Here is a 17,755-nt window from a genome sequence, read left to right on the forward strand (position 1 = left end):
TACCGGGACCCCGCCCCCCGGCCCCGGGCTCACGGGGGAGCGCCGCAGCTTGAGGCGCCCCGCGGGCACGCGGAAGAAGGTGTCCGCCTGGGGCAGGGCCGTGCCCGCCGCCCCGCTCCGCCGCTCCGCCGCGCCCCGCGCCGCCTCCGCCTCCGCCCGCCGCAGCCGCGCCTTCAGCTCCACGTTGCGCCGCATCCCGCCGCGCCGCGTGACGTCGCCGCCGCCGCGCCGCCCCATTGGGCCGCGCCCGCCCCGCCGCCGCGCCGCCGGCCAATGGGCGCGGAGGGGCGGGGCGCGGCGGCCATGGCGGCCATGGCGGCGGGGCGCGGGGCGGGCGGCGGGGCCGGGAGCGGGGCCGTGCCCGCCGCCACCCGGCTGCGGGCCTACGCCTGGTGCCGGGAGTTCCTGGCCGGCTCCTGGAAGCTCATCGGCCCCGACGAGTTCGTCATCGGGCCCGTCAGGTACGGCCGGCACCGGCACCGGAACGGGAACCGGAACCGGCACCGGCACGGGAACCGGCACCGCCCCGCCCCGCCCCGGCCGCGACCCCCGCCCCGCCCGCCCCGCCCCGCCCCCGGTACCTCCCTGTCCCTGCCCCCCCCCCGTGCCCCCGCCGGTGCCCCCCGGTCCCGCCCCCGGTCCCCTCCCGGTCCCCTCCCCGGCCCCGTTCCCTGCCGTGTCCCTGCCGGACCCACACCCTCCGGCAGCCCCGGTGCCCCGTGCCTGCCGCTCCCCGGTCCCCCCGCCCCCTAGCCCCCCGGTGCCCCCTGCCCCGTGCCCCCCCGCCCCCGGTGCCCCCCGGTCCCGTCCCCGGTTCCCTCCCCGGCCCCGTGCCCCGCCGTGTCCCTGCCGGTCCCGCGACCGCCGGCAGCCCCGGTGCCCCCTGCCCCTAGTTCCCGGTGCCCGCAGCCCCCCGGTCCCCCTGCCCCAGCTCCCAGTCCCCCTGCCCACGGCCCCCCGGTGCCCCCTGCCCGCGGTTCCCGGTGCCCGTGGTTCCCGGTGCCCTCCTCCCCGTGCCCCCCGTGAGCCGCCGTGGCCACCCCTGACGCGTGCCGTGCCCGTGCCCGCAGCGGGGGGCTCAGCAACCTGCTCTTCAAGTGCGCGCTGCCCGAGCACATCCTCAGCGTGGGCGACGAGCCCCGGCAGGTGCTGCTGCGCGTCTACGGGGCCATCCTGCAGGTGAGACCCCGGCCCCGCCGCCACCGGCACCCCCGGGACCCCCAGGGCCCCCGGCCCCGCCGCCGCTCACCGGCCCCGTCCGCAGGGCGTGGACTCGCTGGTGCTGGAGAGCGTGATGTTCGCCATCCTGGCGGAGCGCGCGCTGGGGCCGCGGCTCTACGGCGTCTTCCCCCAGGGGCGGCTGGAGCAGTACATCCCGGTACGGCACGGGGCAGTACGGAGCAGTATGGGGCAGTATGGGGCGAGATGGGGCGGTACAGAGCAATATGGAGCGATACGGGGTGAAATGGGGCGATACGGAGCAATACAGGGCAGTATGGGGTGATACGGGCCGATACAGGATGATATCACAGAATCACAGAATTGTCTAGGTTGGAAGAGACCTCCAAGGTCACCGAGTCCAACCTCTGACCTAACACTAACAAGTCCTGCACTAAACCGTATCACTAAGCTCAACATCTAAACGTCTTTTAAAGACCTCCAGGGATGGGGACTCAACCACTTCCCTGGGCAGCCCATTCCAATGCCCAACAACCCTTTCGGTAAAGAAGTTCTTCCTAATATCCAACCTAAACCTCCCCTGGCACAACTTTAGCCCATTCCCCCTCGTCCTGTCACCAGGCCCGTGGGAGAACAGACCAACCCTCACCTCTCTACAGCCTCCTTTAATGTACCTATAGAGAGTGATAAGGTCGCCCCTGAGCCTCCTCCAGGCTAAACAACCCCAGCTCCCTCATCTGCTCCTCGTAAGACATATGGGGCGGTATGGGACAGTACAGGGCGATACAGGGTGATACGGGGCAGTATGGGGTGACACAGGGCAATACAAGGCAATATGGGGAAGTACAGGGTGATACAGGGCAGTATGGGGTGACACAGGGCAATACAAGGCAATATGGGGCAGTACAGGGTGATACGGGGCAATACGGGGCGGTACAGTGCGAGATGGGGCAATACGGGGCAGTACGGAGCAAGACAGGGCGGTACGGGGCGGTACGGGGTGATATAGGGCAATACAGGGCGGTACGGGGCAGGGTCCCCGCTGGCCCCCCCTTGCTGACACCGCTGTGCGTCCCCAGAGCCGTCGGCTGCGGACCGAGGACCTGCGGGACCCCGACATCTCCAAGGAGATCGCGGTGAAGATGTCGCGCTTCCACGGCATGGTGATGCCCTTCAACAAGGAGCCCAAGTGGCTCTTCGGAACCATGGAGTGGTGAGGGCGCCGCGCTCGTGGGGGGCAGCCACCCCCAACCCCAAATCCCAGGGGCTCAGGGGGGCGCAGAGCGGCGGGGAGGGGGCGCAGGGGGGCTGCAGCCTCCCCCGTCCCCCGCCCCAGGTACCTGAAGCAGATTTCGGAGCTCACCTTCTCCGAGGAGGGGCAGCTGAAGAAGTTCAACCACCTGAAGGCCTACAACCTGCAGGAGGAGATGAGGAGCCTCAGGTGAGCCCGGTGTCCTCGGGGACCTCTGGGGGGGGGACGCAGCTCTGTGCCCTGCCTGGCGGCGGTGGCAGGGGACGGGCGAGGGCTGACGCCGAGCTCTGCCCCCCTGCAGGGAGCTGCTGGAGGCCACCCCCTCGCCGGTCGTCTTCTGCCACAACGACGTGCAGGAGGGTGAGTGCCGGCGCCCTGCGGCCGTGCCGGGCCGCGCTCCTCGTCCCCCTGACCCGTCCCGGTCCCGTCCGTGTCCCCAGGGAACATCCTGCTGCTGTCCGGGCACGAGGCCTCCCCCTCGGACAAGCTGATGCTCATCGACTTCGAGTACAGCAGCTACAACTACCGGTGGGCGCGGGGCTGCGGGGGGCTGTGCCCCGCCAGCAGGCGGCTCCTCGCTCACCCCCCCGCTCCCTCCCCAGGGGCTTTGACATCGGCAACCACTTCTGCGAGTGGGTGTACAACTACACGCACGAGTCCTGGCCCTACTACAAGGCCTCTCTGGAGAACTACCCCAGTCGGCAGCAGCAGGTGAGCCGTGAGCCGTGCTGCCCCGCGGCGCTGCGGGGCTCGGGCAAGGCGCCGGGGCTGCAGGAGGGGTGCTGGGCTGGGGCACGCGCCGCTCGCAGCGTCCCAACCTGCGGCCCCCCCCCAGCTGCATTTCATCCGGCACTACCTCTCGGAGGACTCGGGGCGGCGCGGGGACACGACGCACGAGGAGCAGGCTCGCATCGAGGAAGAGATGCTGACGGAGATCAACCGGTGAGGGACGCGGGGGGAGCGGTGCTGGGGGCACCGTGTGGGAGAGCAGCAGCCCCGGGACGCCCCTCCCGCTCGCCCCGCTGGGGGCAGGGAGGGGGCCGGGGGTGCTGAGGGCTGTGCTCCCCTCAGGTTCGCTTTGGCCTCTCACTTCTTCTGGGGCCTCTGGTCCATCCTGCAGGCGAAGATCTCCACCATCGAGTTTGGGTACCTGGTGAGTGCTGCCCCTGGGGGGCCGGGCGGGTGCAGGGAGGGGCCCAGCCTCCACGCAGGGCTGCCCTGGAGCTCTCCTGCTCATCACCCCCCCCCCCAGCACGGGGCATCGGGGCAGGGAGGGGTCCGGACAGCCAGGCGCAGGGGGGTCTCCAGCCCAGGCACCAGGACGGGTTATGGGGTGACCCCCAGGCGTCGCGGTGCTTCCCTTGCACCCCTGCGCTGGGGGTGCTGGTGGAGGTGGGGGGGACAGGTCCCTTCTGACCCCTTTTCCCCCCACAGGACTATGCCCAGAGCCGCTTCGAGGCCTATTTCCAGCACAAGGCGCAGTGCTGCTGAGACTGACCGGATCCCTGGCCCTGCCTGCGCCCCCCCGCAGCCCCCCAGCCATGCCGTGGGGCCAGAGACGCAACGCCCCCTCCCACGGGGGCTGCAACAGGCGGCCGTGGGGCTGGTCCCTGCCGTGGCTGCCCCGTGGGGGACAGGGAGGGGGCAGGCTCCGGGGCTGCATCGTGGCATGGGGCAAGTTGTGGGACCGCCGGGGTGTGGGGAAAGGGGACGCCCCCCCCTCAAAGAGGGGACACAGCCGTGGGGCTCCGCCTTTGCCATCACTGCTGTAGGCAAAGGAGGCCGCAGCCCCTGCTGACCCCCCCCAGTGCCTCTGCAGCCCCCCCATGCCCCTGCAGCCCTGGCCTCCCCCTGCAGGCACAAGGCGGGGTTGGAGCCGTGGGCACCGCACTGGTGGGACCCCCTCGATCCCCCCCAGACCAGGAGGGGTCACGGGTGGCTGCGTGTGGTCCTGCCCGCTGCAAGGGCTGCGCGTGGAGGTGCTGGGGGCAGGGGGGGGGCTCTGCACGTGCATCTCATCCCCCCCCAGCTCTCCCCCACCGTCTGGGGCCAGGTAGGACCCCCATGCCGCACTGTGCCCTCCTCGTGCCCCCCTGCCTGGCTCCCCGCTGCCTTGGCTGTGCAGCTGCTGCTCGGCGGGGCTGGGGGCTGGGGGCTGGGGGCTGGCGGCCCCCCGACAGCAGAATGTACAGTCCTGGACCAATAAACGCTGCGGTGGTGCACGGGGGCTGCTCGCTGTCTGCTGCCCCGTGGCGTTGCCCCGTTTGCCCTGCAGGCTCAGGGGGGTGGGCCGGGTGTGTGCAGCCCCGGGGGGGTTCCGCTGCCCCCCACGCGGGTCGGGCGGTGCTCACAGCTCTGCCCGTGCGCACAGGGGGGGCTTTGGTGTGGCCTCTCCCTCCTCGGTGCCTGCTGGCCGCAGGGGCTCGTGGCTTTGCCTTGTGAGTGGCTTCGGCTTCTGCGGCACCCCCGGCAGCCTCTACGCCCCCTGCACCCCACAGCGCCAGGACCCCCAGCCCCCTGGGACACCCCCAGCTCCCGTAGGGCCGTTGCTCCACGGGACCCCCCCGGCTCACCGCGGGGTGCATGGGGAGGGGGTGTCTGTGGGCAGGGAGGGGGGGGCAGAGCCCAGCCCCACGGGGATGTGGGGTGGGGGCCGGGGAGGAGGGGGCTCAGCGCCACCCGGGGACGCGGGGAGGGGACGCATGGGGACAGGGACGGGAGGACAGCGCCCACCCTGCCCTGCCCTCCCTGTCCATGCGGGGACGGAGCTGCTCCCGGCACCGCGCTGCTGGGGGGGGAATGACCGGGGGGGGGGATCCCGGAGGACGCTGCGAGCCCGTCAGGGGGACACGCGGCCGGGCCGGGACCGCCCCCCTGCCCCGGGACCCCCAGCCCGGGCGCGGAGCCCCGCGGGGGGGCACCCCGGGGCGCGCTGCCCCCGCTCCTCTCGGCCCCGTCCCGGCCATTTATAGCCCCCCCGCGGCAGCGGCTGCCGGGGGGACCGGGGGGGGCTCTCCCCGGGCCGCGCGGGGCGGACGAGCCGCGGTCCCGGCAGGTGCACGCGTGGGGCCGGTGCCCGCACGAGGCCCCCCCCCGCTCCCCCCGCGCGCGGCGGCTCCACGCCGGGGCTCCCACGCAGCGGGACGGGGACACGGCCGTGGGGGTGCGGGGAGCTGCGGGTCCCCGGGGGGTGCCGGTCCCCTGCCCGGCCGGGGGTCCGCGGGGGGGTCCCGCCGGGTGCCGGGTCCCCGGCGAGGGGGGGGCGCGGGGCGAGGCGGGCCCCGGGGGAGGAGCGGCCGGGCGGCCCCGGCCATTTCGGGCCATGTGGCGGGGCCGCCCCCCCGCCCGTGTCCGGTTACAGCCCCCCGGGGCGCGGCGCGGGGCGCACGGAGCCGCCGTCCCCGGGGCGCAGCGGGCGCACGGAGCCGCCGTCCCGGGGCTCTGCCCCTCGCCGTTCGCACCCCCCGAGCAGGTACCGGGCACTGCGGGGCGGGCGGGGCGCCCGCGGCACCCGGGCCTGGGGGGGGCCCCGCGGGGGGTCGGGGTCCGCTCGGGGCTGGGGGAGCCCCGGGGCGCTGGGGCGCCGCCGAGCCGCTGCCCCCGGCCCGCACCGGGTCCCCTCCCGGGCCGTGCCCTTGCGCTGCTGCTGCTGCTTGGGGACCGTCTGCCGGGCCCCCTTGTGACCCCGGGGCGTCCCAGGGGGCTCTGGGTACCCCTGTGCCGGCCTGTTCCGCTGCACCCCGTCCTGCTGCACCCCGTCCCGCTGCACCCCGGCCCCACTGCGCCCTGGTCCCACTGCGCCCCGTCGGGTGGCCCCATGGTCCCCAGGAGCCGAGCCCCGGGCAGGGCGCCCCGTGGGCTGGGCAGCTGCAGCTCTGTCCCTGGGGTGTCCCCCAGGGTGTCCCCCGGGGCATCCGTGTCCCTCCAGGGCACGTCCCGGTGCCGCACCGCCCCGGTGACCTTGTGACGCTCGGTGGCTGCTGGGCGTGAGGAGTGGGCAGAGCGGGCCAGGGCACGTGGGTCCCCCGGGGCCTGCAGTTACGTGTCTGCTGTGCAGCGCTGTGCTGTGCAGTGCTGCGCTGTGCGGTGCCATGCAGTGCTGTGCAGTCCAGTGCAGCGTGCCGTGCTGTGCAGTGCAGTGCTGTGCTGTGCAGAGCCCTTGCAGTGCCGTGCCGTGCCATACTATGCACTGCCGTGCCGTGCGGTGTGATGAGTTCGGAGGGTGCGGTGCAGCGCAGCACAGGGCAGGGCAGTGCCACGCAGTGCCATGCAGCTCGGTGCAGCGCGATGCAGTTTAATGCAACCCAGCGCAGCGCAGCACGAAGCAGCGCAGTGCCCTGCAGGCCCTGCTGTGCTGCAGCACGGTGCTGTGCAGTTGGTGCTGTGCACTTTGGTGCCATGCAGCGTGACGCATGCCAGCGCGGTGCGGTGCCGCGCAGTGCCGTGGCAGCGGCAGGACTCCTGGCTCTCGCCGCGCTGCTGTTTGCCTTCAGCCCAAGGACGCCCTTGTGGAAGGGCACCTCAGGCTCACGCACCGGGGAGGCAGCTCCGTGGCTCCCCCCACGCTGCCGTGCTGAGCCGGCTGCGCCGACACCAGCAGGAGCCCGGGCTCCACACAGCGGTGGGGGCTCTGCCCGTGCCCGCTGAGGGAGGGGACCCTGGGCACGGAGGGGTGTGGGGGGGCCCAGCTCCTGCCGCAGCCCCCTGCCCCAGTGTTCCCGGTGCGTGGGGACGACGCACAGCGTGGCAGCAGGGGGCCGGTGCTGCTACCCCCCCACGCAGCTGGGTGCGCCGCGGGGGTGTGTCTGTGCATCTGCCCCCTCGGTGGCGTGCGCTGGGGCAGCGGGACGGTGCCTGACCCTTCCCTCACTGGGCACCCGTCCAGGCCCATGTGACTGGGACAGGGCCCCCCCGCGGGCACACGCACGTGGCTCTGGGGCCTGGCCGGGGCCGACGTGACGCAGCTCTCCTGGCACGGCCGCTGGCACGCAGCGTGACCGTCCCGGTGCGCGGTGGCCCCAGTGACACTGGGGGGGGGTGCAGAGGGGGGGCTGCGATGCCAACAGCGTCATGGGGTGTTCCAGGTGGTGCCCAGAGCCACGGCACCGCAGAGCCTGGCGCCCGGTGCCGGGTGTGGCCATCCCCAGGCACCGTCCCTGCGCTCAGCCACCCCCCGCGCGCCCCCAGGTGCCAGCAGCCCCCCAAGATGGCAGAAGCCCACCAGGCCGTGGCCTTCCAGTTCACCGTCACCCCCGAGGGCTTAGATTTCCACCTCAGCCGCGAGGCCGTCAAGCAGCTCTACCTCGCCGGCATCTCCTCCTGGAAGAAGCGCTTCGTCCGCGCAAAGGTGGGCCCGGGGCGGGGGCTGCGGAGCCAGGTGGTCCCTGCCGCCCCGCCACCGCCGCCCTGACCCCCTGTGCCCACAGAACAGCTTCCTGACCGGCGTCTACCCCGCATCCCCCTCCAGCTGGATGGTGGTGGTGATGGCCACCGCCGGCTCCTTCTACTGCCAGGTGGACCCCTCCATGGGGCTGATCGCCCGCATCCGCTGCTTCCTGCCTGAGAGGTGAGCGGGGGCAGCTCCACACGGCCCCCAGCCTCTGGGCACCCCACTCAGCCCCCCCAGCCCACGGGCACGGCCCCACCTGTGGTGTCCCCAATGAGAGACCATGCCCCACGTCCCCCAGCCCTATGGGCACGTCCCCACCTACCGTGTGTCCCACCCCACACATCTCCCAACACCGCGAGCATGGTCCCAGCACGGGGACATCCCCCAGGGCGTCCCACCCGCGTGTTCCCCCAGCCCCGTGGTGCCCCCCACCGCGGTCACGTCCCCACCTCAGCCCTCTCCCTGCTCCCCGCAGCCAACTCCTGAGCTACGAGAGCCGGACGGTCGTGAGCGCCGTCCTCTTCTCCACCGGCGTCTGGCTCTCGGCTGTGCTGCTCTTCCGGCAGACGATGAGGCTGCTCCTCTCCTACCACGGGTGGATGTTTGAGCCCCACGGCAAGATGAGCCGCAGCACCAAGATCTGGGTGGTGCGTGCCTGCACGTGCGCCTCCAAGCGTGCGCGTGTTGCACGGGGGGCGCTGGAAGTGCCGCAAAGGCGCTGGTGGTGGGGACTGCACTGGGGACCCTGGGGGCTGGTGTGGGGAGGGGGGCTGGCTCCTGCAGCACTGTCCGTGACCCCCAGCCTCTGCGCTGGCCCTGCAGGCACTGATGAAGGTGCTCTCAGGCCGCAAGCCCCTGCTCTACAGCTTCCAGACCTCGCTGCCCAAGCTGCCCGTGCCCCCCGTGGAGGCCACCATCCGCAGGGTAAGGGCTGAGCGGCGTGGGGGCACCGCCTGGTGCTGCCCTCCCAGGTCCCCGGGGACGGCGGTGACCCGAGCCCCCTGCCCGCAGTACCTGGAGTCCGTGCGCCCGCTGATGGACGACGAGAAGTACAGCAAGATGGAGGCTCTGGCCAAGGAGTTCAAGGAGAAGACGGCCCCTCGGCTGCAGAAGTACCTGATCCTCAAGTCCTGGTGGACCACCAACTACGTGAGCCCAGCCCCGGGAGCGGGACGCTGCAGTGATCCCACCGCCTGGGCATGGTCACCCCTTTGTGGGGCCCTGGAGCACCCAGGCTGGGTGGGGGGGATGCGGGGTGGTCCTGGGGCAGCCTCGTGCCACCCCTGTCCCTGCTCCTGTGTCCCACTTGCCGAGAAGCTCCAGCCTGGGCCTTCCTCTGCAGCCTACCATGCCCAGAAAAGTTGGGCACAGGGACATGGGGCAGGGGTGCTGCCCCCTGGGCAGCCTGGGGACCCCAACAAGGTCACTGTGGGCAGGACGGGGGTCCTGCACCGAGCCCCAGTGTGGGGAGGGCAAGGACTGACCCCACTCCCTGTCCCTGCTCCTGCAGCTGGCCCCTTCCACTGTCCCTCTCCCCTGCCCATGTCCCACGTCCCCTTCCCAGTGTCCGTAGCTGCTCTCCCTGTCCCCTCTCCCCGCACCTGCTTCTGTCCTTGTCCAGCCACCTTCGCCCCGCTTTGTCCCCAGTTCCTGTCCCCTTCCCCCATCCCTATGCCTTGCCTTGTCCATTGCCCTATCTGCCCTTCCTGTCCCCATCCCTGTCCCCCATCCCCATCCCTGTCCCCATCCCTGCCCCGCGGTGACCCCAGCTCATGTCCCCCACCAGGTGAGCGACTGGTGGGAGCAGTACATCTACCTACGCGGCCGCAGCCCGCTCATGGTCAACAGCAACTACTACGCCATGGTGAGGGGGGTGACAGTGCCACGGCGCCGTTCCCTGGCCGGGGACATTCCCAGACCCGCACCGGGCCGAGCAGGGACCCCGGGCGCCCCCTCCCAGCCCGTCCCTTGTCCCCAGGACTTCCTCTACGTGACGCCCAGCCACATACAGGCTGCCCGGGCGGGCAACGTGGTGCACGCCATCCTGCTGTACCGCCGCAAGCTGGACCGCGGGGAGATCCCGCCCGTGAGCACCTGGGGGGGGGCACGGGGTCGGGGTGGGGCTGTGGGGCTGTGGGGCAGGCTGGGGGCACCGGGTGGGGGATCTGGGGAGCCCGGCGGGGCACGGGAGGAAGGGAAATAATGGGGCAGGGGTAGGGCTGGGGGCAAGTGCTATGAGGCTGGCAGAGGGTCAGGGGGCTGCAGCGGGGATGGGGGTCGCAGTGGGCTGGGGTGGGAGCCCCTCTTGTTGCCCCCCCACAGATGATGGCGCTGGGCATCGTGCCCATGTGCTCCTACCAGTCAGAACGGATGTTCAACACCACCCGCATCCCCGGCAAGGAGACGGGTACGTGGCCGGCGGGGCAGGGCCCCATCCTGAGCCGGGGCTCAGCCCCAGCCCTGCACACGAGGGCTGCCCTGGGGTGCTCAGCCCCCCCGCCCCATGGGTCCTGTCGTGCCGTGGGGTGGCCGCAGCGGAGCAATAGTGCCCCTCCCGCAGACACGCTGCTGCACTTGCTGGACAGCAAGCACTTGGCCGTCTACCACAAGGGCCGCTTCTACAAGGTTTGGCTGTACTACGGGGGGCAGCTGCTGAAGCCGCGGGACCTGGAGCTGCAGTTTCAGCGCATCCTGGACGACCCCTCGCCCCCCCAGCCCGGCGAGGAGCGGCTGGCGGCCCTCACCGCTGGGGACAGGTGCCCGGGCAGGGGGCGCAGGGCGATGGGGGACGCGGCTGCCCCACGGGATGGTGGCACCTGGGGGCTGCCGGGGCACGGGGGCATCGCCAGGCGCCCGCCCTCACTGCTGCTGGTGCCCACAGGGTGCCCTGGGCAGAGGCACGGGCCCGATTCTTCAGCCAGGGCAAGAACAAGGTGTCGCTGGACGCCATCGAGCGGGCAGCCTTCTTCCTGACGCTGGACGAGGAGGCGCACGGCTACAGCGCGGACAGGGAGGACTGCATGGACACCTACGCCAAGTCCCTGCTGCACGGGCAGTGCTACGACCGGTGGGCAGCCCCAGGCCCCCCCCCCTGAGCCCCTGCACCCCTGGGACACCCCCGGCACCGCGCCGCTCACCCCGTGCCCCCCGCAGGTGGTTTGACAAATCCTTCACCCTGGTCGTCTACAAGAACGGCAAGCTGGGCGCCAACGCCGAGCACTCGTGGGCCGACGCACCCATCATCGGGCACCTCTGGGAGGTACCGGCTGGGGGGGGACCTGCGCCCCCGTGGGGTACCCCGGGATGGGCACCCCTCCCTAAATGGACACACCCCCCCCAAATGGGCACCCCCAAAATGGGCACCCCCCCGGGGCTGAGCATCCGGAGTTGGGCATCCCCATTGAGCTCCCCCAGAAGTGGGCACCCCAGTTGGGCACCCCCAGTTGGGCACTCTGGAGCTGGGCACCCCCACTGGGCACCCCTTGGGTCCCCCCAAAACTGGGCATCCCTGGGCTGGGCACCACTACTGGGGACACCCGTGCTGGGCACCACCATCCTGGGGACACAGCGAGCTCCACTGGGGGCAGGGGACAGCCTTGGGGGTAAAGGGGGCTGCAGGAGGGCTGTGTGTGGGGCCATGCTGGGGGCGAGTTGGTGAATACTGCTGTCTGGGGGACGCTGGGGGCTGGGGGCACTGTGAGGCCGGTGCCCCCTGCTCAGTCCCTGCCTCTCCCCAGTTCATGCTGGCGACGGACAAATTCCAGCTGGGCTACACCGAGGGGGGGCACTGCGTGGGGGACCCCGACACGCGGCTGGCACCACCCCAGCGCCTGCAGTGGGACATCCCCCAGGAGGTGGGTGCAGCCCCGAGCCGCCCCGGCCCCGCGCCCTGTGGTGTTCCTGCACTGGAGCCAGCCCTGCCCACTGGCCACCCAGTGCCACCCGGTGCCACCCAGTGCCGCCCTGGTCCCGTGGGAGCGGGGCTGACCCTCGGCGTCCCCGTCCCGGGGCGCTTGGTGCCCCGCGCCCACCGCCACGGCCGCGTGTCCCCGCAGTGCCAGGCCACCATCGAGAGCTCGTACCGCGTGGCCAAGGCGCTGGCCGACGACGTGGACTTCTGCTGCTTCCAGTTCTCCGACTTCGGGAAGGGGCTGATCAAGAAGTGCCGGACCAGCCCCGACGCCTTCATCCAGATCTCCCTGCAGCTCGCCCACTTCCGCGTGAGCTGCGCCGCGGGGACGCGCGGGGGGCCCCGGTGGGCGTCCCCCTGTGCCCGCTCCCAGCCGCCTCTCTCCGCAGGACAAGGGCTGCTTCTGCCTCACCTACGAGGCCTCCATGACGCGGCTGTTCCGCGAGGGCCGGACGGAGACGGTGCGCTCCTGCACCTCCGAGTCGACTGCCTTCGTGCGGAGCATGGGGGACGCCAGGCAGACCGTGAGCACCGCGCCGCCCCACGCCCCTCGCGTCGTGCCTTGCCCAAGTCCCTGTCCCTCGAGGGGGTCCCCACCCCTTGGTCACATTCCCCATCTCCAGCAGAGGCCCCTGCCCCTCGGGGAGGTCCCCGCCCCCGGAGGAAGCACCCGTCTCTGCAGGAGGTCCCTGACCCCGGTGGAGGTCCCTGTCCCTTGGGGATGTCCCCGTCCCTTGGGACCGTTTACCCAGAGCTGCGGAGCCGCTGCCATCCCCAGGCAGGACAGAGGACGTCACCCCGCACAGAGCACCCCGGGGTGGGTAGGTTTTGGGGTGTGCCAGCCCCTGAGCTCGGCTCTCCCCGCAGCGGGCCGAGCGCCAGCGGCTCTTCAAGCTGGCAGCGGAGAAGCACCAGCACATGTACCGCATGGCCATGACCGGGGCCGGCATCGACCGGCACCTCTTCTGCCTCTACGTGGTGTCCCGCTACCTGGGGGTGCAGTCCCCCTTCCTGGCACAGGTGAGCGGGGCAGGGTGCCGGGGAGCACGTGCTTCACTGCGGGGCGCAGCGGGGCACAGTGGGGCACAGCAGGGCGCAGTGGGGCACAGTGGGGTGCATTGGGGCGCAGTGGGGTGCAGCGGGGCACCAGCCGCAGCGGTGACCCCATCCCCACAGGTGCTGTCGGAGCCCTGGCGCCTCTCCACCAGCCAGACACCGCAGCAGCAGCTGAAGATGTTCGACCTGGACAAGTACCCGGACCACGTCTCCACCGGCGGCGGCTTCGGCCCGGTCAGCGTCACTCGGCCACGGGGAGGGGGATGGGGACCCCCCGGGGGGGACCAGCAGACCCTGGGCTCCCCCGGCCCCGCTCACTTCCCCTCCTCTGCCCCCCCAGGTCGCTGACGATGGCTACGGCGTCTCCTACATCATCGCCGGCGAGAACCTCATCACCTTCCACGTCTCCAGCAAGTACTCCAGCCCCGAGACGGTGAGGGCTGAGGCTGGGGGCTGGGGGTCCCCAGGGCGGGGGGAGCTGGGCAGCCCCCAGCTGGGTAAGGACAGTCCCGTCCCCACCCAGATCCCACGCAGCGCTGAGCCTCTGCCCTCTGGCCAGCGCAGGGCACGGGCTGCCCCTCTGTGTCTGCCCCACTGCGTCCCAGTTGCTCTCCCTTGGGTCCCTGACCACAATCCAGGCTCACAGAGCTGCCCGTGCAGGACCTTCTGGGGGGGGTCCCAAGGGACACGGGGGGTACCAAGGTTTGGGGGGGGTCCCCAGAGCTTTTGGGGGTCACAGGAGACACAGGTTGGGCCCAGCGGCCTGGGGGGTCCCCAGGGCTGGGATGTCCATCCCTGTGCACAGGGCAGGGCACAGCAGGATGGGGGGGGCAGGGCTTGGCCCCCCTCCCCCCCCCGGATAAGGCCCCCCCAGCTGATGGGGGCGTGGGCGCTGCCACAGGACTCGAAGCGTTTCGGGAGGAACATCCGCCAGGCCATGCTGGACATCGCCGAGCTCTTCGACGTGCCAGCCAAGAAGGCGGGGAAGTGAGGGGGCGCGGGCTGCCCCGGGTCCCCGCGGGGTCCCAGGGGACATGGAGGAGCCGGGACCACGGGGGGCCGTGGGGCGAGGGCGGGTGGGGGGAGCAGGGCCTTGCTTCTCTGTAAATGCTGCCAATAAAGGCTGCTTCTGCCATCCCTCCGCAGCCTCTCCGGGGCACGGCACGGCCAGCGCTGGGGTCCCTGAGCTGCGGGAAGGGGGTGGCGGCGCCGTGGGGTCCCCGTGGGATCTCTGTGTCCCAGGGGCCCTCCTGCCCGCAGGCAGCGGGCGCGTGCCATGGGGCTAATGAGCCGCGGTCGGGGCGCCAGCAGCACGGCGAGGCAGCGATGAAAGCGGGCCCGGTGCCGCGGCGCTGGCCGCGCGGTGTGACGGGGGTGTGCAGCGGGGCATGGCGGCAGGGAGCGGCGCTGAGCCCGTCAGCCGTGTCGGCGTGGCGCCCACCCGCACCGTGGGGCAAGCAGCCGTGGGGCAAGCAGCCATGGTGCAGCGGACGGACAGACGGACAGCAGGAAACACGGACAGTGCGGAGTCCCTCACGCCTGCAACGAGCGGCCTCGCGCCACGGTGGCTGGGGAGGTGCTCCCACAGCACTGCTCGGGCAGCAGCACACGCTGGGTGCTCAGAGCAGGGGGACTGGGTGGGGGCTGGCCCAGGGTTGGGGTTAGAGTTTTGGTTATGGTTGGGGGTTGGGGTTAGGGTTAGGGTTAGGGTTGGGGTTGGGGTCGGGGTCGGGGTTAGGGTTAGGGTTGGGGCTAGGGTTAGGGGTAGGGGTAGGCATAGGCGTAGGGGTAGGGGTAGGGGTAGGGGGTAGGGGTAGGAGTAGGGGTAGGGGTAGGGTGACGGTCAGAGTTAGGGCTAGGGTTAGGGTTAGGGTTAGGTTTAGGGGATGGGTTTAGGATTGGGTTTGGGGTTATGGTCAGGGTTTTTGTTAGGGTCAGGCTCTGCAGCCCCCAGCCCCAGGGTTCAGCTCAATGCTCCCTACAAGCCCCTCCTGCAGCACATTCCCTGCCTGCCAGCTCTGGACTCAGGCTGAGCCCCCACAGCCCCGCGTCCTGCACTGCCCCGTGCTGCACCCCCACCCTGCATAGGGGTGGCATCCTGCACCCCGGGCTCTGCCACCCTGCCTGCTGTGCCGCCATCCCCCCGTGGGATTTGCTGCAGGAGCCAACCCTGACCCACGGCACGGCTCAGCCCCACGCCTGGGGGGGTCCTGGATTGGGTTTGGGGCCCCTCAGGTGCTGCAGGGACCCTGAGAGCTGCAGCCTGTGCCAGGCGGAGCCTGGAGGAAAAGGAGCTGCCGATGCGTGTCTGGAGCCGGGCTCCTCCGCCCCACCAGCTCCATCCCTTATCTGATGCCCCCGATAAGGAGGCACAAACCGCTGGGTGCTGCAGCACCGTAACCCTCTGCTGTCCAGCGTGGCCCTGCTCAGGGGGCTGCATGTGTTGAGCCCCCACCCCTCCGTGGGTCCCTCCCCAGCACCTCCAGTCCCTCCCCGGGCCCATGCCTGCTGGGGGCTGCCAGGACAGCGTCCCTCAGCCCCTCGGCAGTGAACGGCGACGTGCCAGGGCCCCCGCTGCCAGCCCCAGCTGCGAGGCAGTGACCGGAGCACCGGGGGCACCCCAGTTCCATGGGGCTGCTGGGGGGTCAGCAAACGCTGTGCAAAGAGCACCGAGGGCAGAGGGTGTCGGGGACCCCTTGGTGACACCGCCCTGTGGGATGCAGGGGGCTCTTGCCCAGCCTTGCCAAGGAGGGGCCTGCTCCCAGGGGACTTCTCTCTGCAGGATGTGCAGCAGTCAGCCCCCCCCCCAATGTCAGGGGCTCGAGACCCCAGCAAGGAGACAAGGGGGGGGCACAAAATAGTGGGGGTCTGACCTCACACATCTGCAGCATCCTCTGGGGCTGGCCGGGGTACAAAAAGCGGGGCCAAAGCAGGGCTGGGGGCTCGGGGCCGTGGGGCTGGGGCCAGGGGGTCCTCAGGCGGTCAGGGGCCTATCTGTCTGTCTGTCCATCTGTCTGTCTGTCCGTCTGTCTGGGCACCCACCCGAGGGACCGGCGCATCCCGGGGGCGGCCGCCCGAAGCTTTGATCTCTCTGCCAGCCCGCGGCGGTGCCACCCGCGGCGGCTATAAAGGCACCCGGGCGGCCGCATCCTGCACCAGCCCCGCTCGCCTCCACGCCTCTGCCACAGGTGCTGGGTGGGCACTGGGGCGGTGGGTGCCCCCCTGGGTGGGTGCCCCCCTTGTTGGGTGCCCGCCTTGGTGGGCGCCCCCCCTCGGTGGGTGCCCCCCACGCCACTCCATCACCGCTCTCTTTGCAGGAAGGACGAGGATGGGACCAGCCGCGTTCCTCGGCCTCTGCCTGCTGGGCTTCCTGGCGCTGCCCTCCCTGCCAGGTGAGCCCCCCCGGCCCCCAGCCCCTGCCCTTCGTCTTCTCATGACCCCCCCAGCCCCATCCAGCTGCTGCCCTGCCTGCCCCAGCCCCAGGGACACGCAGGCCCCCCCAGCTCTTTGCATCGCCCCAAGGATGGAGCACCCATGGGAGGGGGAAGTTGCTCGGGGCTGCCCCAAAAAGCAGTGGCTCAGCGCCTGCCTCCGATGGTGGAGGTGGGGCAGAGCACCCCTGGGTTCCCTGCTCCGGGGGGGCAGGGCTGGGGGGGGCAGGTCTGGACCCCCCGCCCCCCCCCCCCACCAAGCTCTCTGTGCCACGCAGGGGTGCAGGCGAACAAGTGCCCCAAGGGCTGGCTGGACTTCAGGGGGAGCTGCTACGGGTACTTCGGGCAGGAGCTCACCTGGAGGAAGGCAGAGGTAGGTGCCCCCAGGCTGCAGGGGGGGCCCGGGCTCCCCACTGCCCTGGCAGCCCCCACCCCCCCCTCACCCACCCGTCCCACCCCCCCGCAGGCTTGGTGCAAGGTGATCCACGCCGGCTGCCACCTCGCCTCCCTGCACAGCCCCGAGGAGCACACAGCCGTCGCCAGGTTCGTGGCCAAGTTCCAGCGCAGCGAGGAGGAGGACAATGTCTGGATCGGCCTCCACCACTGGGTGAGCGCCATGGGCTGCTCGGGGCCCCCACATCCCCCGCCCTCCGTGGGTGCCCTGAACGTGTGTCCTGCCCCGGGTGCAGGAGGGCCAGGCCAGGTTGTCCCCAGGTTGTCCCCATCTCGGAGCAGGTCCCTGGCCCCGGCCGCCCACCGTGTCCCCCCCCCCATGTCCCCACCGTGTCCCCCAGCATCGTGGCCCCGTGCCCACGCAGCCCCCGAGCCGCCCGCAGCCCCGCGCAGCCCCGTCCCCTAACGCCAGCCTTCTTCCTCCCGCGGCCCAGAACCAAGCCCAGGTGTGGATAGACGGCTCCAAGAAGCGCTACTCTGCCTGGGACGACGACGAATTCCCCAGGGGAAAGTACTGCACAGTGCTGGAGGGCTCCTCGGGTGAGCTGGGACGCTGGTGGTCCTGTGGGGGGACGGGGGAAGGTCCCTGCCAGCCCCAGCGCTCGCTCTGCTCTCTTCCAGGTTTCATGTCCTGGGAGGACAACCCCTGCAGCGAGAGGAACCCCTTCATCTGCAAATACTCAGCCTAGAAGCGGGGCCGCGAGCGAGCCGCCCCCAGCCCTGCCGTCACCCTGCACCCCGTGTCCCCCCGCCCCGGTGCCTGCTGCCCCCCTGCACGTCGCCCCCACACCCTGGGCGCCCCCTCGCTCCCAGCCCCCTTGCTGTGACCGTGGCGAGGGACCCCGCAATAAACGCACACGAAGCACGCCGTGGTGCCATGTCTTCCTCTAGCCGCACCCCCGCCCCACTCAGCGCTGTCCCGTGGCCACGGCAGGGTGCAGGGCTGCCCCTGGGGGGGGGGGGGGGGTCTGCCCCCAGCCCCCTGGTCCTGCCCCCGCTGTGTGGTGTGATACCGGGCCAGCGGCGAGGCGTGCCTGCAGGCGGGGGGCTGCACATTGGGCAGGGGCCAGAGGGATGAACACTGC

General features: G+C 71.6%; 3 protein-coding genes across 4 annotated transcripts; all 3 read left to right on the top strand.

The window, feature by feature from the left end:
* The first annotated feature begins 300 nt into the window (after window positions 1-300).
* CHKB (choline kinase beta) lies at window positions 301-4,653 on the top strand. The gene is made up of 11 exons (XM_040544702.1): window positions 301-461; window positions 1,071-1,179; window positions 1,265-1,378; window positions 2,259-2,392; window positions 2,516-2,620; window positions 2,733-2,791; window positions 2,872-2,959; window positions 3,034-3,142; window positions 3,267-3,373; window positions 3,503-3,584; window positions 3,866-4,653. The coding sequence occupies exons 1-11, from the start codon at window positions 304-306 to the stop codon at window positions 3,920-3,922; spliced, it is 1,122 nt and encodes a 373-aa protein (XP_040400636.1). The 5' UTR covers window positions 301-303; the 3' UTR covers window positions 3,923-4,653.
* A 1,123-nt stretch (window positions 4,654-5,776) lies between these two features.
* On the top strand, window positions 5,777-13,912 carry CPT1B (carnitine palmitoyltransferase 1B). Of its 2 annotated transcripts, XM_040544669.1 has the most exons (19): window positions 5,777-5,903; window positions 7,619-7,778; window positions 7,858-7,997; window positions 8,296-8,467; window positions 8,643-8,744; window positions 8,832-8,969; window positions 9,607-9,684; window positions 9,799-9,906; window positions 10,143-10,227; window positions 10,381-10,576; window positions 10,702-10,887; window positions 10,974-11,079; window positions 11,558-11,674; window positions 11,876-12,040; window positions 12,120-12,254; window positions 12,598-12,750; window positions 12,907-13,020; window positions 13,127-13,219; window positions 13,688-13,911. In XM_040544669.1, the coding sequence occupies exons 2-19, from the start codon at window positions 7,638-7,640 to the stop codon at window positions 13,775-13,777; spliced, it is 2,319 nt and encodes a 772-aa protein (XP_040400603.1). In that variant the 5' UTR covers window positions 5,777-5,903; window positions 7,619-7,637; the 3' UTR covers window positions 13,778-13,911. The 2 variants fall into 2 exon arrangements, with proteins under 2 accessions (XP_040400603.1, XP_040400612.1); XM_040544678.1 differs by lacking the exons at window positions 5,777-5,903; window positions 7,619-7,778; window positions 8,296-8,467 and having other exon boundaries at window positions 7,860-7,997; window positions 13,688-13,912.
* A 2,194-nt stretch (window positions 13,913-16,106) lies between these two features.
* LOC121063846 (rheacalcin-1-like) lies at window positions 16,107-17,435 on the top strand. The gene is made up of 5 exons (XM_040544755.1): window positions 16,107-16,178; window positions 16,496-16,590; window positions 16,684-16,824; window positions 17,105-17,210; window positions 17,292-17,435. Exons 1-5 carry the CDS (start codon window positions 16,115-16,117, stop codon window positions 17,357-17,359), a joined length of 474 nt encoding a protein of 157 aa, XP_040400689.1. The 5' UTR covers window positions 16,107-16,114; the 3' UTR covers window positions 17,360-17,435.
* Window positions 17,436-17,755: the final 320 nt, after the last annotated feature.

Source organism: Cygnus olor, chromosome 1, assembly GCF_009769625.2.
Source record: "Cygnus olor isolate bCygOlo1 chromosome 1, bCygOlo1.pri.v2, whole genome shotgun sequence".
NCBI lineage: Eukaryota > Metazoa > Chordata > Aves > Anseriformes > Anatidae > Cygnus > Cygnus olor.

What these genes read in the sequence shown, in the direction of transcription:
- CHKB (XM_040544702.1), top strand. Translation starts at nt 304, where the DNA reads ATGGCGGCCATGGCGGCGGGGCGCGGGGCGGGCGGCGGGGCCGGGAGC. An exon ending in TTCGTCATCGGGCCCGTCAG is followed by an intron (nt 462 to 1,070) that starts GTACGGCCGGCA and finishes CCGTGCCCGCAG; the next exon opens with CGGGGGGCTCAGCAACCTGC. An exon ending in CCACAACGACGTGCAGGAGG is followed by an intron (nt 2,792 to 2,871) that starts GTGAGTGCCGGC and finishes CCGTGTCCCCAG; the next exon opens with GGAACATCCTGCTGCTGTCC.
- CPT1B (XM_040544669.1), top strand. Translation starts at nt 7,638, where the DNA reads ATGGCAGAAGCCCACCAGGCCGTGGCCTTCCAGTTCACCGTCACCCCC. An exon ending in TCATCGGGCACCTCTGGGAG is followed by an intron (nt 11,080 to 11,557) that starts GTACCGGCTGGG and finishes GCCTCTCCCCAG; the next exon opens with TTCATGCTGGCGACGGACAA. An exon ending in CCGGCGGCGGCTTCGGCCCG is followed by an intron (nt 13,021 to 13,126) that starts GTCAGCGTCACT and finishes CTGCCCCCCCAG; the next exon opens with GTCGCTGACGATGGCTACGG.
- LOC121063846 (XM_040544755.1), top strand. Translation starts at nt 16,115, where the DNA reads ATGGGACCAGCCGCGTTCCTCGGCCTCTGCCTGCTGGGCTTCCTGGCG. An exon ending in GGATCGGCCTCCACCACTGG is followed by an intron (nt 16,825 to 17,104) that starts GTGAGCGCCATG and finishes CCCGCGGCCCAG; the next exon opens with AACCAAGCCCAGGTGTGGAT. An exon ending in AGTGCTGGAGGGCTCCTCGG is followed by an intron (nt 17,211 to 17,291) that starts GTGAGCTGGGAC and finishes GCTCTCTTCCAG; the next exon opens with GTTTCATGTCCTGGGAGGAC.